General features: G+C 37.8%; 1 protein-coding gene across 2 annotated transcripts; it reads right to left on the bottom strand.

Annotated features, from left to right (window-relative positions):
* Window positions 1-828: 828 nt before the first annotated feature.
* Window positions 829-19,572, bottom strand: LOC139949975 (uncharacterized). Of its 2 annotated transcripts, none has more exons than XM_071948580.1 (14): window positions 19,421-19,572; window positions 18,922-19,048; window positions 18,124-18,206; window positions 13,986-14,147; window positions 13,231-13,654; window positions 11,646-11,731; window positions 10,407-10,514; window positions 9,720-9,795; window positions 8,997-9,097; window positions 7,829-7,993; window positions 6,807-7,026; window positions 5,179-5,343; window positions 4,093-4,202; window positions 829-2,989 (listed from the first exon to the last, which is right to left on the bottom strand). In XM_071948580.1, the coding sequence occupies exons 2-14, from the start codon at window positions 18,959-18,961 to the stop codon at window positions 2,834-2,836; spliced, it is 1,896 nt and encodes a 631-aa protein (XP_071804681.1). In that variant the 5' UTR covers window positions 18,962-19,048; window positions 19,421-19,572; the 3' UTR covers window positions 829-2,833. The 2 variants fall into 2 exon arrangements, with proteins under 2 accessions (XP_071804681.1, XP_071804682.1); XM_071948581.1 differs by lacking the exon at window positions 19,421-19,572 and adding an exon at window positions 19,325-19,416.
* Window positions 19,573-19,580: the final 8 nt, after the last annotated feature.

The raw sequence follows: 19,580 nt of genomic DNA, 5'->3' as shown, positions 1-19,580 counted from the left end.
GTGATGAGGTCGCTATAGCTGTATCGTGGTAAATTTAAAGGGATGTGAGAATGAAGTTAATGCATATTTGTCTTTTATTTTTATTTTGTCAATTATAATTACTCTTCACTCTATGATATGTGTAGCTGTTACTCAGTGGTGTAACTATAATGGGGATGCACGTTGTTAATTAGATTGAGACTCAAAGGGAAGCGGTATAAGGGCTACTTGACTTGGGTCAGATCAGTCTAATGCATGCTTTATACATGAGTTGTCAATAGAGGGCGGTATGTAAGATGAGTGGTCTACTCCAACACGCGGGCTATACGCCCCCCCGCGCACACACACTCAATTAATTTGGAATAAATTGCTATTTTGATAAAAGATCAACAAAGCTTCAGTGTGGTATTTTTCAATGTTTTTAAAACAATGATACGTTTACAGTTATAATGTATTCGTTTTTTACACTCACATCAAATGATCTCTCACATCAAATTATCTTAATTTTTTTTTAGAAAAGAAATGGTAAAATATGGCTGAACAAGGCTGCTGAATGCAAATGGAAAATGCACACGGAAACTTTAAAAGTGCTTCCCAGAAAAATGGTGCACCTCTTGTCCCGCAACCCCCCCCCCCCTATAATTTTACCCTAGTTTTTGTGTTGTCAGTTTGTTCTTGGACCAAATCCTTTGCATGACCTTGATGGCTAAGTTGCTATATCCACCAATTAAGCAGTGGTTTCAAGACAAAGCATCCAGTTTTCTATTGTCTTATTGGTCATTAAATTGCTATTTTCACATTCTTCATTGTTATGACATACTTCCTTCATTTGGTATGGAAGTAATTTAAGTTTGAAATGAGTTCTCAAGTTTTGATTTTTGGCAGATTTATCTTTTGGGGAGGGGGAGGGGATAGGTGTGGGGGGTATCCACAGATGAACCCACTCGATCGCTTATCCTGTTGACTGGTTAGTTTTTCTGGGATTTTCCATTTTTTAACCTTATCTGAGTGTATTTCCTTGAGCTTGACCAAAGTTAACTTATACAATGTACATTCACAGATACGAATAAGACACAGAAACAAATTGTTTGATTGAATGTCACAGCCTTGGTTGTTATCTGTTTTTAATGTCCAAAATAAATTTGTGCTGGATCACAAAAATTGTTTGTTTTTTCTATAAGAACTACACTTGGGGCACTGTTAAAAGCATTGTTAGAGCGATAAAATGTGATGTGTATGATTTGATATACACTTAATGGAATCCCAGAACAAAACAGAAAAGAAAACAAAAAAGGTCCTCATAGGGGAATTCTAAAGACTTGGGTGCAGGAATTTTTGTGTATGAAGTCTATGATGGGATCCTCCTCTAGATTCAAAAGATAAAATAATATGATAGGTTGGCTGTTGACTTTTTGTTTCTTGTTGTATTATTACAAATGTAGCCAGTGACATCAAGTATGTGAAGAAGTAAACCCCCAGTAAAGACTATGACATACAAAGGGTATTATTATCACAGATATATATTTAACATCATTATATTTCTCATTAAAACATCTGTATGCAATCTGACTGACAAACTTTACCTTATTTACAAAAATATCAATGATTCTTTTTAGTAAAAGGATAATAAAACTTGAAAACTAAAAATCTTACCTTGTCACACCACAGTGACACTAACATTGTTGTTGATTGTAGCCTAACCACTAATCGCAAGAAAAAGGCAGCAAACTAAAATATATCTACTAAATATTTTGGCTAAGTAAATTATTTCCCTGTCTTTCACTTCTGTTGACCCAAGTTCGTAACCCACTCAGAACAGAGCTTTGCAAGTTGATTGGGTTTTCCAGTCTAATAATGACTTTGAGGGTTTTCCCAATTTGAGGTTCTCCTCTCATCTAAAACCGAACATTTTTTCTCGTTTACCGTCTTATAACGGACCGTTCCGGCTTTCCACTAAGCTCCGCCCACCGCGCACGTGAGCAAGACACATGTACGAGCACTCGCAATGACATTCTGCCGCGGGTGCCAAATATACGCGCACGCATGACCGAGTTTGTCCGACCACAATCATTGCTGTGATTGGTCAAATGGGTGAACGCGCAGTTTGATTGACAGGCAGGATCGGTCCATTGGCAATTGGGCTTATTGATGTTTAATAGAATATAATTAAAACAAAATAAATGTACATTTATTTTGTGCAATTGCCAAATATAAGATGGTAAATAGGAATCGAGTAAAAATTACACAAAAAAGACATAATAAATGCAGACAAGTGGCCTGGAATTTCGACCCTAATATGGGTTTTCTATTATAGGTCAATTTCAGCAAATGAGAAGCCAATTTAACCACCAAACCTATTTCACGCAAAATTGAATGCTACAGAAGTCATTCAATTTTGTTTTGAGCCTAGGCAAAAGTTATGTTGCGTCATTTGACTTACCAAAATAAACATCCAACTTAACATTCAACAAAGCAGCATTGGCAAATTCGCAGGAGCTTTTCCAGTCCAACCAACCTTGCTAAATAGAATGTTATGCTAAATTGAACACATTGCTGATAGGAATTCGAATGACTCAAAACGAAATTGACTGCTCGAATTCTTAATTTGAAACAACTAGTGGCAGCCGCATTCTTAACAATTCGGGGCTCTTTGCATGAAATCTCCAACAACTAAAAGATGTAGCACATGTTTAAAAAAGCACAGATTAAAGCAAGCTTGCAACAAAGGTTCTTAAGATTTAAGATTTAAACTTAAAATATAGACCATGGTATTGCAATCAGTCTCAAGTTAAATGTCTCAGTGCGTCTCAAGTTAGGCATCTATGGCACACAGACCTGTTCTGCCCCTGCCTGGTTATGTAGCTATCTTTTCTGCCGTGTATTTAGGGAGGAAGTAGAGGGACTTTCTCATGCCTCGTTTGATACATTCTGGAGTCTGCTTCACAATGATCCATTTTAGGGTTGCATGGTCAAATAGTCTTCCTTTCATTCGATCCACTCTGTAAGCAACCTGCAGGAAAATGGAAAGAAAAAAGACACAGGAATAAGAAAAGAGGAACTTACTGTGGTCCAGCTTTGAGTAACCTTCAGAATGGGAGTTTGTGAAATTCACAATATGGAGCGCCGCCCATAGTTTGCTCGGGGGGGGGGGGGGGGGGGGTCTATTTCTCAGGCTGCATCCGAGTCAAGCGTCTGAAGAATGCATCTTTTCAGCACTCTGGCCATAAAGTCACTGTTAAATAATAATAAACGGTTTTTATATAGAGCTTTTCACAACTGGAGTGCGTCTCAAAGCGCTTCCAACATTATTACCCCCGGTCACGACGGGCCTTAATTCATTCCTTTAAACCATCTCAGCTCCCTGGTGGGGAGTATGCAACCTGTGCAACACTTATATGCGCTACTTGGCTATAAATCAATCACAAGAACCATCTCTGCCCTCACAGGTACACTCCTGGGTGGAGAGAAGCAATTACAGTTAAGTGTCTTGGCCAGGGACAATGTACCCACAATGAGACACACCTGTTTCAGACAGGAGCGCCAGAGTCGTGCTGAACCAAATAGATTAGGAGCAACTTTTCAGACAGGCAAACTTAAACAGTTTTGGCTCGGCTCAAGACAAGAACGACGTCTGAAACCAAGGCGCTCATCCATCTTTTGACTTCTAGGGGGGTAGCGTGTCCAGTTGCTCCTAACTGTTTCAGATGTTGACTTTTTCCTGTACTTAGTTCAGAATTTGGTTCGGCATGACTCTGGAACACCTGTCTGAAACAGGTGTCAGTTCATCTGCGCCAAAAGTGTGACCTTTAATCTGGCAATGGGACTGTGGGTGATGTTTATTGCTTACAGATATGCTTTTCGAAGACCAAAACTAAAATTTGAAGGTGAAATTTAAAATCATGATCTACTGCATCATGACTTTCTTTGAAAAAACCTGTCAAGGGAAAATAAATTGCGGCCTACTGTGCTCTGAACTCCTTGCTAGATTAAGAGAAGAGTTAAAAGGGGAAAGGATGAGCAGTCAGTAACCCTGATGCAGGAAGCAGAACCCAATGCAAGTAAGAAATGGTGCTGGATTGGGTTAAAGTAACATTCTGATTTTATAGGTTTTACCTTGTTCATAAGTGTATCCAAATTGTCCCGGTGGGCATTGGCAAAGAACACCTCGCACAAAGCTTGAACGAAGAAAGAACCAATCACTTCACTCCTCAGTGACCAGTGACCTAGAAACATAAAATAGAGTAGCTATTAATGATTGTTCTAATAACAAAAAGCTTCATAATTCAATTGAAGTTAACATAAATACTCAAACACTAGTTCTAGTACTTGAGTACAAACAAGTACTCAATATCTTACGCTCAAACCTAACTCTTTTACTCAGGAGTACATAACGTATGAATGATTTTTCTTTTTCAAAAAAGTTATGAATCTGTTTTATGTTTGAACAAAGACAAATTTACAACAGCGTGATTTGAATAAACGACCCCTACATTAATGTGCCAGCGCTCTACCAACTGAGCTCTAGCCCCGTGTTGGCGGTCTCCCTTCCTTGTCAATAATTTTGTTTGGGGTGCCAGTCAGAAGCCATTCAACCAGGTAGCCACGGATCTCACCAAAGTTTAGGCTACATTCACCTGGGAAGCAGCAGCATATGGGCTAGAAAGCTCAGTTAGTGCGCTGGCCCATTAATCCGAAAGTCATTATAGTTAAAAATCACGCTCAAGATTGCCAATTTATCTTTGTTCAACCCCAAATAACTGAAAAACTTACCCGAGTCAGTTTACCCTTGTGGTTTATCATTTGAATATTTTTTTATCGTACATCAGTAAAGCTCATTGAACATTTAGAAGCAATATTTCCTTGTTCAGATTTTGTAGAACATAATTCTACCCAGCAAGTAGATACACATGTTGTTAATGCAAACCAAATATACTTTGATACCGCACCATGCAATGCCTCAAATCCCATATCAGATTTTGTTTTTGTTATATTCATACATAAGTGTCCAGCCGTCGATTTCACCAAACTCATCCTAACTTAGGATTATTCTTAGGACTTAGGACAAGTTAAGTTTCGTATCCAAAGGCGTAGGACGCATTGAACTCATCCTAAGTTAAGAGGGGTATACTCGTCCTAACTCAAGATCAGATTAATCCTAGCGTTTCGTGAAATTGGTCCCAGTTGGAAAATCAAACCAACCTTCTGTTGTAGAAAAAGCGATGTGAGCATCAGCTCTGTCTGCTGTTTGTGTCATAAAATCATTATCTGGTACACATTCAAGAGACTCAGGGTAGTCCCACTCTTCACCAAGTGGTACATCCGGGGACGGTCTATCGGCAACAACAGGTGCAATTATTGGATGGTCTGAAGAATAATAAAACCCACAAGAAGTCTCACATATTATAGCAAAATAAGAACGAAAGTGATACAGTGAAATTTTGAGATGGTGTTTAAACAAGGTTATTAACATTATGGTGCAACAAATGAACACATAAACTTAGATTCTCAATTGTGACATGAGTTGATTGAAAGTTCCTAAATGCATGGAAGTGCGTTAAGGCAAAGTGTATACCTTTGGTTTTTTGGAATAGTTTGATTGTTTAAATCCTATAAATGCAGGTGTATATACACAAAAACTAAAATGTGAACATTCGATTTCAAAAGGTGGTAACGTTTATGGGGAGATGAGACGACCAGGTTATATTTGAAGCACATTCCGTTTGCCGAATTGTGTGGCCAAGCGGTTAAAAGCACCGAATTCAAACTCCGGTGTTTCTGATCAGCAGAGTGTGGGTTCGAATCCCCAGCCATGACACTTGTGTACCTAAGCAAGACACTTAACCATTGCTTCGTCCTTCGGATGGGACGAAAGGCTGTTGATCCTGTGTGTTCCCAGGTCAAAATTCCAGTTGAACCTAGTTAACTGGGGTCAACTGGTTCAACTGGATAGTGACCAAACTCGTCCATTTTCCATATTAACCAACTGGTTTGGACTAGGTTTAAAGGAACACGTTGCCTTGGATCGGACGAGATGGTCTTTGAAAAGCCTTTGCAACCGTTTTTTATAAAATGCATATGGGTAGAAAGCTGTTGTAAAAGTAGAATACAATGATTCACACAAACATGCCTCGAAATTGCGTGGTTTTCCTTCTACCTCGTCGACTAACACGTCAGCCATTTATGGGGGTCAAAATTTTGACTCCCATAAATGGCCGACCATGTTAGTTCGCACAGTAGAAGGAAAACCATGCAATTTCGAGGCAAACTTGTGTGGATCATTGTATTCTACTTTTAAAACATCTTTCCAACCATATGCATTTTATAAAAAACGGTTACAAACGCTTTTGTTTTGACCAACTCGTCCGATCCAAGGCAACGTGTTCCTTTAACTGTGTTCAACCAGGTTGAAATTATAAACCAGTTGGTTTCTGTCCATTTTCCATATTAACCAACTGGTTTTAACTGTGTTTAACTAGTTTATCAACTGGTTTCAACTAGTTCCAGTTAAACCCAGTTTAACTAGGTTCAACTGGAATTTTGACCTGGGTTGTGTAACGTACGTAAAAGAACCCAGTGCCCCTATCGAAAAGAGAAGGGGACGTCCCAGTGACCCTTGTTTGATTAGCTGCATGTTGCGCCACAGCACCTTGTATGTACGTGCCTTAAAGGAAAGGTCTCATACTTCAAATCGTAGCTACACATACCTGGCGCACAAAGAATACTGTGCGCTTTAATACGCCCCGTTAGGGATGTGAAAAAGTCCTATCTAATAACCAAGAATTACTATATTATTACTTTTCTACATAATCCTTATCGAATTGACCCACCTCCTCGACATGCTTGTACAAAGAACATCTTGGGTTTGCCGTTCAGTCCCTGACACTTGTCCCCTTCCAGTTCCCTCTCCAGGTCTCGCAGCTTGACCTTAACAAGGTCGGTGCCCAGAATCACCCCGGTATCACCGTGGCTCATCAACACAACCACGGCAGAGTCATACGAGGTTTTATTAAACATGTCAGCAAAGTGTTGAAAGCATTCCACAATTTTCTGGGGAAAAAAACACCAGAAGGGCAATTTTCTTAAAACAGTACATTAGTAGTGGACTTTAACGTTACCCTTGCAAATCTTAAATCAGAAGTGCACAATGTTCTCGTGATTTAATAATAATAATTATGGCTTTTTATATATAAAGCGCTCAAATCTGTTACTCAGTGACGCTCAAGGCGCTGCAACATTCGGTGTTCCTGCCGTATGGTGGGGCTACAGTTTGAGAGAGTATGAGACCAATTCCTTTACGTAGCACCATGGTTTTCAATGTGGTGTGGTGCAATATGCAGCCAAACAAACCAGGATCTGAGCGACTGGTTCCATGTCTTTATCCGCAATGATAAAGACAGCCCAGGTCAAAATTCCAGTTGAACCTAGTTAACTGGGGTCAACTGGTTCAACTGGATAGTGACCAAACTCGTCCATTTTCCATATTAACCAACTGGTTTGGACTACGTTTAACTGTGTTCAACTAAGTTTAAATTATGAACCATTTGGTGTCTGTCCATTTTCCATATTAAACCAACTGGTTTTAACTGTGTTTAACTAGTTTACCAACTGGTTTTCAACTAGTTCCAGTTAAACATAGTTTAACTAGGTTCAACTGGAATTTTGACCAGGGAGGTATTGGTTTTATATACATAAACATGTATGTCAGATTTGACTGCGAATCTCCAGGACCATGAAGGCCATTTGAAATGAGCACAAGGTCTAAGGTGATTATGACTTAGACTCAAGGCATATATCTGGCGTTATTCACAAACCTCAAACTGTGACGTCTAATGTTCAGGCTATGACCTACCTTTCCAGAGAGATTTTCATGGACAACAATCCTGTACCCAAGCTCGAGAAACAGGTGCTTGACATTGCTGAGGTCAATTTCAGAGCCTTTTCGCTCACTCTCATCAAAATCAAAGTTGTTCAAAATGAAGGCGATCCCTTTACAAGTTGACGTCAGCTGGTAATTCTAGGTTTTCATCAAATAAGAAACGAAAGTAAGTTTTACATAACAATTGCAAAGAATTAGTAGGGGATGGCTTTAGCTTTTGATCCAAACCGGACCCTCGTCAGAGGCTAAACAAATTCAAACAAATACATTTCCATTTATAGAAAGCAAAGGTATCCAGAAAGTATCTAGAAAAAACAGGGGAAATAATAGTCAATCAAAGTGTTGTGTATAAACAATTGGGTGGCTTAAGAACCAATGAGGTTAAAGTGGTGAAGACAAAGGATGGTCAGTAAGAAACTGGACCACAAAAGTGGTTACGTCAAAATCACACTTTAACATTTAAATATAATACAATTTCAAAGTCTGTACTTTCAAAATGGCCTCTGAATGTTTCAGATAAAAAGCTGTCACAAAGGGAAAGCCCAGTAATACGATATGTCTGTCACAGTGCCCATAAAATATTGTGGGCACATTAACATGTTTCAATTGCATAAATTTTTATTATGAACTACGGAAGAAAAGAGAACTATGAAATTTTTTTTTCCATTCATTGGGGTTTTCCGTTCACAATGTACTTGTACCTGTTAGGGAGGAACTAGGGCCCAATTTCATAAAGCTGTTGAGCAGAATATACCACTTGACAAATTTCTTTGCTAAGCAAAAATTGAGTGGGGCACCAGTCACAACAATCTAAACTTAATGTAATTTTTGCTAGTAACCTGTTTCTGTTAAGCAACACTTTTCTGTGCTCGGCAAATTGTGCTTATAACAGGCTTTATGAAATTGGGCCCATGTTGGACACACTGGTGGTACATTCATGAAAATATCTGAAGAGGGGACAGAGGCTGGCTACAGACCTACGTGGGAAAAATAATTGTAACATTGATCCCATTCCGTCGCCAGGAAGATTAACTATACGCTTCTGCACTCTGTCTAATAAAGATAAACGACAGGCAGGAGCTCCGGCTCTAATGTGACAACAGTACCCTTAGCAAACTAAACAAATAGTTTAACTTCTTACATATTTTGGTGCCAGCATGTCTGTCGTGGGGTGCGATTGCTTCATCACATATGCAGCATATGATCCTTTGCAATCAGGAACAACTTCAAAAACAGCGCCAACTAGAGTGTCCAAAAAAGGAATACAACTTTATAAGTCTTAAAGCATTGCATGGTGGGGTATCACTGTGTATTCCGTGTAAGACGCCTATATGTTGGTCTCTTGACGATGACTAGAACAGGCTAGAACTTAGAAGACACATTGAGAAAAATTCAGAACTCACTCCATGACAGTGAAGTTAATAACAAGAAGTCCCCACAATCTGCTAAGCAAAAGTGTAGTCCCAGTCGATCAACTATACCCCCCCCCCTCCCCCATCAATCTTTAAGAATCTAAATGAAAAGAACCGTTGGTTCTTTTTAGAACCACCCCAACTCATTAGAGAGATAATCATTACATGGTGTTACCGCAAACCTTTCCATATCGTATTTCCACCATGCAATGTTTCAAATCCAACTTAACTTAAGTCTTGTTTGAAGCTTTTTGCATTGTGTGTAAAAATAGGAAGAAACTACAAACAAACAGTAAATTTGCGGGTACAACCATGTGTAAATCTCTTTTGTGGGAGTGTGGCCTCAATAGTTCGAACAGTATACTCTGCGCATCTTCAGAGTTGTAACACATGGTTGAAGTACCTGCAAGTTTACTATTTATTTATAGTTTCTTCCTAAATATTTAACTTACTTGGCTGGAGGACTCCTTGAAGATTTGAGAATGATTTGGACAGCTTTAGAGTTACGTTTATTGCTTTCTGTACACCCTGTCAGGAAAAATGAGAAACGTCACAGCTCTAATTGGTCTTTATATTATGCAGTCCGCTTCGCAAGTCACTGCTTTCGTGCCAAAGACCAGGTCATTCCTGACGTGTTATATTGGAGACTACCGTGCCCTAATAGAGGACCTCGACCACTAAACTACATCGACGTGATCCGGAGAGATACGGAGGCTGAAATTCGTGGACCGTCCAAACATGATGAGGGATAAACACCTCTGGCGTGACATTGTGCATGGAATCATGCTGCGACCGCTAAATGATGATTATGCATCTACAGGTCTTGAACTTCACTTTTGAGGGGCATGTCGCAATATTCATCATGTAATAAGGGGCATTTCTATGAGGAAATTTAAGTTTGTATTTGGAACTTTGCAAAGGGCATCACATCAAAAGCACAGGGCACCTAGGCAATTGCTGTTGGTGCCATGGGTTATTTTGAGCCCTGACAAAACAGTCTATAGGCTTAATGCCTTCTAAAGGATTTATATATGACTCCTATACCATTCTTACAGATTTGTTGTCACTTCTTTGATTCTAAAAAGTTTATATGGAAAGTTAATGAATTGAATAGTATATACTTGAAATTATCTACGTACCTTTGAAAGAGTATTAAACAATACACCAAGAATCTTGGTCCCAAATGTACCAGCTACAGCGATACTAAAAATGGCTGACAACAACATGGAGACATTGCCTGGCAAGAGCTGTGGAAAGGAAACACACTATTATTACTTTGACCACAGTAGATTCTTGTGGAAAGGAAACACATTATTATTACTTTGACCACAGTAGATTCTTGTGGAAAGGAAACACACTATTATTACTTTGACCACAGTAGATTCTTGTGGAAAGGAAACACATTATTATTACTTTGACCACAGTAGATTCTTGTGGAAAGGAAACACACTATTATTACTTTGACCACAGTAGATTCTTGTGGAAAGGAAACACATTATTATTACTTTGACCACAGTAGATTGTTGTTGTTATGGGCTATTTTACCTGCCATTTGCGAATGAACAGTATCTTGTACAATGTCGTGCTTGTTACAGCTCAAAGTTGAATTCCTCAGACTATACTAAGAGTTGCTATGTCACGGTTATAGGGGAAAGCTTTTGTGTAGTGATGTAAGAGACGGGGAACACTCAAACACAATTCTAAATGAATGTGTATGGCATAATGGTACCATATGGTTTGCTCATCTGGAGGTTGCATATGCAAAGGTGTGCCTGAACCATTTGACATAGACTGTCTGTACTGTATAGTCTGAGGAATTCAAATGGCATGGTAACGATAGTGACTAAGCAAGTCATTGTACCAGACATTATTCAAATCTGACTCACAAATGGCTTATTGGAGACTTATGGCCCTTTTTGAAACCACGGCTTGCCTCCAGATTTGACTCAGGCTAGCTTGGCTCAGCCGTTGAGTTGACAATTGCGCATAGCGATGCATACGTGCTCGGGGCTTCCAGACAAGAGGACGGAGCCTGAAGCTAAACCAGAGAAGCCGTTGATTTGAAAAGGGCCTATGTATGCAAAGTAGCACCCCACGTCAGGTGACATGCACTTTAACAGGAAAACATTTGAGCACCAAATTCAAAATTGTGAACAACAGTTTTTGAATACTAATTTATTGGGGTCATACAAGTAACACTTTATCACTACAACTGTGTTTCAACATTTGAGGAGACATAACAAATAAATCCCAATTGTAAAAAAAGAAATCACATCAAAACAATGTGGTTTGGTCATTGTAGAAGCCATAATATCAATGCTGAGTTGCTGGCTATGTTTGACTAAAATATTTATTTCTATGAAGAAAACCAAACTTACTTGATATCTGTCTAAAAAATAACAGGAACCTAAAGCAACGATGGTCGCTACAGCCACAGTCATCAATGTACGCATGGACCACCAACCTGAAGAGTGGAATAATTGAAATGCACCATGTTGAATGCCATATGATAAAGGGTGTGTTTGATTAGCTTCCCCCGGCATCCACCCCGCAGTGCTCATCCGAGTGAGCCCCTGACAAGAGCTAATCAAACGGTCACAGTCGCCCTCTCGTGGTGACGTCATGCACCGCGGGTCACCCCCAAGTGACCCGTTCCACAAGCAGGGCATTGGGGGTTGACCCGGGTGAGCCCCTGGAATGACGTCAAAGCTATTCGAACGTACTAGGGGAAGACCGGGGTTGACCCAGGGAACCTAATTGAAAGCACCCTCTGTTAAACAAAGCGGCTATCTTAGAAGCCATTTTTTTAAATTTTTTTTTTTTACATTTTTCTGAATCTTGTATTGTCTCGATCTTTTAAATAACTGGAAAGGCTATGAAAATCTCTGCTTTGAAACCATCATGAAATCTCAGTGAAGTGCTTGGCCCAACTTCATATGGTTCTGCTTACCGCCGAATTAACATGCAAGCGCCGAATTTCTGCGCTAGCTGGGCTGCGGTAACTAGGAATACCTAGTATCGTGGAGCAACACCCGAACAAGCCAAAACTCCCTGCTAACGCGTAAAATGCGCCTGACGTAAGCACAGAATTCAGGAAGCTCCCGTATTCTTTGCGGCTTATACGGTAAGAAGCGCCATAAAATTGGGCCCAGGTTTTGCCTGAAATTCAAGGTATCATTTCTTTTTCACAAGGCTTTAGGGGAATTGGAATTCCGTTAAACATCTGGAAAGAGTCTCCAGACCATTGACTGGCCTCAATACATTTCACCCTGATTCAGGGAGTGCTTGGCCATCCCTCTTCCTTCCTCCTGGGCCATCCAAGCCCAGACCTCTTTAATTGGTGATAATTCTCTGGAATGTCATTTCACACTTCCCCCACTCCATGGTCTCATGTATAAACATTGGTGGTCTAGATCTACAATGTGCTGAACAGTACATTGCTGACCTGAAATAAGGCCACACCAAAAGGCTGACCAATAGAGCAAGTTTGAGTGAGGCACTATACATGTAGTCGACCATTGGGTTGATTTTGCCTGGTACCCAGCAGGATGTATTGGTGTGTGTGCTTAGTTCTTTGATTGATTGCAGTGTTTCTGCTCTCGCAATTCGCTCTGCCCCAGCGGGATGGGCTAATCGTTTGCACAGATTCTTGTTCAGGAAGTACGTCATGTATATGCAGTGCATAGAAATATGGCGCAGTGTGAGTGTGATGCATGATGGGACTGCGCATTATTAAACCAATGACAGTGCATGATAAAGCAAGGCGCTGCGATCGAGCGAAGTGCATGATACGTTTGCCCATCCCAGTGCCTTTGGTTAAAGCAAGGCGCTGGGGATGAGCGAACTCTCGCAACTCCAACGACCAATTAAGTTCACACTTTCACAGGTTTGTTAATTATTACAAGTGAGAAGACTGGTCTTTGACAATTACCAAAGGTGTCCAGTGCCTTTAAGAATGCATACCTGCATAACCATCAAGTAACTCCTGATCTTCTTCCGGCTCATCCGATCCTGGATAGTCTGGTTGAGGATCACTCTTTCTGCATTCCTCGTCTGGCACCTGGTCTTGGTTCCGTTCCTCACAATGCGGTTCCTCTAAACCTCCCCCAGTCTCCTTCTTATCTTGGGAGCTTTCGCAGCCTGGTTCAGACAGAGGAGGGATACTAACAGAATTAGAATCTTGCCCATTGTCTTCTGGCTGTCGAGAACTATCGTCAGAATCCTGTTCCTGATCCACTTGTTCCGGTGTTGCGCTCGGCTGTGGCTTGGGCACTTTGGGTTCCGGCTCCACAGGTACAATATTCGTGGGAGACGAATCTAGTAGAGTTTTCTGAACCTGGTCGAGAAGCAATCCTCTTTCTCGAAGAACAGCTAGTAATTTTGCAACCTTTCAAATAAAAATGTGAAGAAGACCCTCAATACAACAAGTTTGTTTCTTAGAAGCTGGAGAAGCAAACATGGGGTGATTTTTAACTGTTCATCAATATAACTATGTGTACATTTCCGAGAACAATTACTGTGCTGCCGCCTAGCGTCCCCAAGGTCTACCAAACCAGAATATAAAGAAAAGTTATTATCGTAAGAACCCGGTCATCACATTGAACATTGAGAGTATGTTTCTGTTAGTGAGTGGTCAACATTGATTATAATTTATTTGTTGTTTTGTTTTGTTGTCTTTTCCCCCCAGAACAAAATCTTTTAGAAAACGGTCTAATTACCGCTTTTTGACTTGCATCTTCTGAATGACTGAAGTTTTCTGTTTCACCAGCCGTAGCAGTAATTCCAGAGGCTTGGTCGACCGCCTTGCCCACATAAAATACTGGAAATGCATTCCTTCGGGGACTGGCTCTGTAGGTAATTTTACGACCTTCGTAGGTAAGCTTTTGGAAATAAACATATCTAAATGTTAACTACATAATAAGTTGTTTTTTGAACATCACCAACATCATAGACCTACTTAAGCAGAGAATAATGCTGACAAATTGTCTGCTAAGCAACAGAGGATACCAGTCACAGGTGGTACATGTGACAATGCCATTTTTGCTGGTAACCGTGTTCTGGGAAGCACTTGTTTTGCTTAGTTACTTTTTAAGCTTAAGCAGCTCTATTATGAAAATGAGCCCTGGTGTTCAGCAGAAGTCCAGAACTAATGTTTCTTTTACAGTACAAGTAAAAAAAAAAATAATTTTGAAGTCAAATTATAGTTTTTGAGTTAAAATTCTTGTGAAGTTTTAACCAAAACCATTTGTAAGAATCAGTACGGAACAATTTTATTGGAGACCATTAAATGTTCATTTTGCTAAATAGTTACCAAGGAACAATTAATGGTCTCAAACAAAATGCAAAATGAACATTTAATGATATCCACTAAATTGCAAATGATCATTTAATCGTCTCCACAAAGTTGCAAATGGACAATTAATGGTCTCCAATAGTATGCATTATGGCCATTTAATGGTCTCAAATAGTATGCATTTTGACCATTTAATGGTCTCCAATAAATTGCAAATTAACATTTAATGGTCTTCAAAAAATTGCAAATTAACATTTAATGGTCTCCAATAAATTGCAAAATGAACATTTAATGGTCTCGAATATTATGCATTTACTAGTCTCCACTAAGTTGCAAAATGAATTGTTAATGGTCTCCAATCTCCAACAAATTGCAACATGAACAATTAATGGTCTCCATTAAGTTTGAAATGAAAATTTAATGGTCTCCAATATTGCCCAAAACGAACATTTAATAGTTTCCAATAAATTACAAAAGAACAATTATTAATCTCCATTAAATGCAAAATGAACATTAAATGGTCTGCAACAAATTACAAATGAACAATTAATGGTCTCCATTAAGTTCATAATGAATATTTGATGGTCTCCAATAAAATGCAAAATGAATATTTAATGGTTTCCAAAAAAGGAAAACAGAATATTTAATGGTCTCCACTAAGTTGCCAATGAATATTTAATGGTCTCAAAATGAAAATTTAATGGTCTCAAAACAAATTCCAAATGAATATTTAATGGTCTCCAAAAAATGCAAAATGAAAATTTAATGGTCTCCAAAAAATGCAAAATGAATATTTAGTGGTCTCCAAAAAATGCAAAATGAAAGTTAAATGGTCTCCAAAAAAAGCTAAATTGATATTTAATGGTCTCCAAAAAATGCAAAATTAACAATTAATGGTCTCCAAAAAATGCAAAATGGATGTTTAATGGTCTCCACTAAGTAGCCAATGAACATTTAATGGTCTCCAAAAAATGCAAACTGAAAATTTAATGGTCTCCAAAAAATGCAAAATGAATATTTAATGGTCTCCAAAAAATGCAAAATGAAAATTTAATGGTCTCCAAAAAATGCAAAATGAAAATTTAATGGTCTCCAAAAAATGAAAAGAAAAAATTTAATGGTCTCCAAAAAATGCAAGATTAAAAATTAATGGTCTCCAAAAAATGCAAAATAAACAATTAATGGTCTCCAAAAAATGCAAAATGGATGTTTAATGGTCTCCACTAAGTAGCCAATGAACATTTAATGGTCTCCAAAAAATGCAAACTGAAAATTTAATGGTCTCCAAAAAATGCAACATGACAATTTTATGGTCTCCAAAAAATGCAAAATGAATATTTAATGGTCGCCAAAAAATGCAAAATGAAAATTTAATGGTCTCCAAAAAATGCAAAATGAAAATTTAATGGTCTCCAAAATTGCAAAGAAAAAATTTAATGGTCTCCAAAAAATGCAAAGTGAATATTTAATGGTCTCTAAAAAATGCAAAATGAAAATTTAATGGTCTCCAAAAAATGCAAAATGAATATTTAGTGGTCTCCACTAAGTTGCAAAATGAAAATTTAATGGTCTCCAAAAAATGCAAAATGAAAATTTAATGGTCTCCAAAAAATGCAAAATGAAAATTTAATGGTCTCCAAAAAATGCAAAATGAAAATTTAATGGTCTCCAAAAAATGCAAAATGAAAATTTAATGGTCTCCAAAAAATGCAAAATGAAAATTTAATGGTCTCCAAAAAATGCAAAATGAAAATTTAATGGTCTCCAAAAAATGCAAAATGAATATTTAATGGTCTCCAAAAAATGCAAAATGAAAATTTAATGGTCTCCAAAAAATGAAAAGAAAAAATTGAATGGTCTCCAAAAAATGAAAAATGAATATTTAATGGTCTCCACTAAGTTGGCAAATGAATATTAAATGGTCTCCAATGTCATTTTGCATTTTTTTGAGACCATTAAATATTCATTTTCCTTTTTTTAGAGACCATTAAATTTTCGTTTTGCTTTTTTTGGAGACCATTAAATATTCACTTTGCATTTTTTTGAGACCATTAAATTTTCATTTTGCATTTTTTAGAGACCATTAAATTTTCATTTTGCAACTTATTGGAGACCATTAAATATTCACTTTGCATTTTTTTGAGACCATTAAATTTTCATTTTGCTTTTTTTGGAGACCATTAAAATTCATTTTGCATTTTTTAGAGACCATTAAATATTCATTTTGCAACTTATTGGAGACCATTAAATTTTCATTTTGCATTTTTTGGAGACCATTAAATTTTCATTTTGCATTTTTTGGAGACCATTAAATATTCATTTTGCATTTTTTGGAGACCATTAAATATTCATTTTGCATTTTTTAGAGACCATTAAATTTTCGTTTTGCTTTTTTTGGAGACCATTAAATATTCACTTTGCATTTTTTTGAGACCATTAAATTTTCATTTTGCATTTTTTAGAGTTCATTAAATTTTCATTTTGCAACTTATTGGAGACCATTAAATATTCACTTTGCATTTTTTTGAGACCATTAAATTTTAATTTTGCATTTTTTGGAGACCATTAAATATTCATTGGCAACTTAGTGGAGACCATTAAATTTTAATTTTGCATTTTTTGGAGACCATTAAATATTCATTTTGCATTTTTTGGAGACCATTAAATTTTCATTTTGCATTTTTTAGAGACCATTAAATATTCATTTTGCAACTTATTGGAGACCATTAAATTTTCATTTTGCATTTTTTGGAGACCATTAAATTTTCATTTTGCATTTTTTTGAGACCATTAAATATTCATTTTGCATTTTTTGGAGACCATTAAATTTTCATTTTGCATTTTTTAGAGACCATTAATTGTTCATTTTGCAACTTAGTGGAGACCATTAAATATTCTTTGTCAACTTAGTTGAGAACATTAAACATCTGTTTTCATTTTTTGGAGACCATTCATTTTTCATTTTGCAACTTAATGGATACCATTAAATATCAATTCTGCAATGTTTGGAGACTATTAATACCAATTTGGCACTTATTTGCAGACCACTAAATATTTATTGGCAATTTAGTGGCGACCATTAAATATTCGTTTTTCATTTTTTGGAGACCATTAACCATCCATTTTGCATCTTTTTTGAGACCATTAAATATTCAATTTGCATTTTTTGAGACCATTAAATATTCATTTTGTATTTTTTTGAGACCATTAAATGTTCATTTGCATATTATTGGAGACCATAAAATGTTTAATTTGCAACTAAGGGGACCATTAAATATCCATTCTGCAATGTTTGGAGACTATTAATATCCATTTGCACTTTTTTTGAGACCACTAAATATTTATTGGTAACTTAGTGGCGACCATTAAGTATTCATTTTGCAACTACATGGAGACCATTAAATGTTTTTTTTTTCAAGTAAGTGGAGACCATTAAATGTTCTCTACAAAGTCATGCCCAACTAAAAAAGTGTTGAAATTATTAAATTTAAGTAGGTAACATGAAAACCTTGATCGGATGGGGGGGGGGCAAAAGGTGTACACTAGGCTTAACATCATCATACCTGTGCATCATCGGTTAAAAATGCTTCACTCACAAAGTCTCCAAATGAACTGCTGCCTGATGCTCCGAGTCCAAAAAGAAAACCTTGTTATCAATAAATGCAGAAAAAGACTTCATTACTACACAATCAAGATACATTGCAGCATGTAGGCATATCAACTTTTTTGGGAAGCAAAATTGGTGGTGAAACATTGGAGCCTGTCACAGAGGGTGTCGTGGCCGAAGGAGAGCACCAAATGCACACTCTGGTGTTTTTTAATAAATAAAAAAAATAATATTGATTATTTCTAGTGCACCTATGTCCATCAATGATCCAGTGGCGCAAAAGACAAGAACTCTCTGCTAATACACAATGACACAAGACAACCAAAAGTTAGAAAGGCTATTGTTTCCGAAATAGATAATGTTTTGAGATGATTTTTAAATTTGGAACACGTCTGCTTTTCTGAGTTGAAGTGGGACGCTGTTCCATAGAGATGCCCCGACATGTGAAAAACAGCGATCACCCCAGGAGTGCACTGCAGGCAACGTGGAACATTCAGGAGCAGGTTGTTTGAGGAGCGAAGCTGTCTGATCAGATTGTGGGTTCGAGTCCCTGTCTTGACACTTGTGTCTTTGAGCAAGACGCCCACTGCTAGTTCATCCTTCATATGGGAAAGTCCCATGTTGTTATAAGAACTATCAACGAACGTAAAGGATCCCAGTATACACTTAACGCAAAGAACAGAAAGGATTTGCCTCGGTGTGTCTCATACATCTACCTTCAATCATGAATTTTTGTGCAGTTGGCTCTTCTTACCTGCCATGATGACTAGGAATGTTTTGCTTTTTATTTTCATCTACAGTTAGTTCTCAGCAGACAAAGCCATCCAAAGATCATGACATAGGAGAGTGCAGTGCAGCCGGTAGGCCTACAAGAGAAACAACTGGGGAAAAAAGAAAATCTCAATAGGGTAGAGTCAATTAGATACTTATTTATTTCACACCGAATGAAAAAGCACATTTTCCAAGTATACGATTTATCATTCAGTAGACTGATCTGTTAGAAAGATTGCACCACCGCCTCTAGATAAATTCATTGTTATTGATCCAACCATAAAAAAGGAGCTTGTTTTTAAAATCCCAAACAATGTAATGCATTTAAAGGTAGCTCGATCGGTCCATGTATGGAGGAAGTCCTCTATGGTGCCTAATAAACTGACCGTGTTGTTGTTGTTGTAATGCAAACTATACAAAGCCATATCCATCCACAGCGCCTAAACTATAATTATAGGCCCTACTACTTCTACCGAACTTACCAAAGTGTTTATCACGTCGTGAAATACTTGGTGACTAATAATGGGAATCCCAAGGACATCAGATCTGACCTCGTTAGCATGACTATTTCAGATCCTTCTTTGTTTTGGCAGCAGTCTATCTCGATGGACTTTTTCTGATCGTACACTCTTCCCCGCCCGC

This window comes from Asterias amurensis, chromosome 17 (assembly GCF_032118995.1).
Source record: "Asterias amurensis chromosome 17, ASM3211899v1".
Classification (NCBI taxonomy): Eukaryota; Metazoa; Echinodermata; class Asteroidea; order Forcipulatida; family Asteriidae; genus Asterias; species Asterias amurensis.
This window is presented reverse-complemented; position numbering and strand designations above follow the sequence as displayed.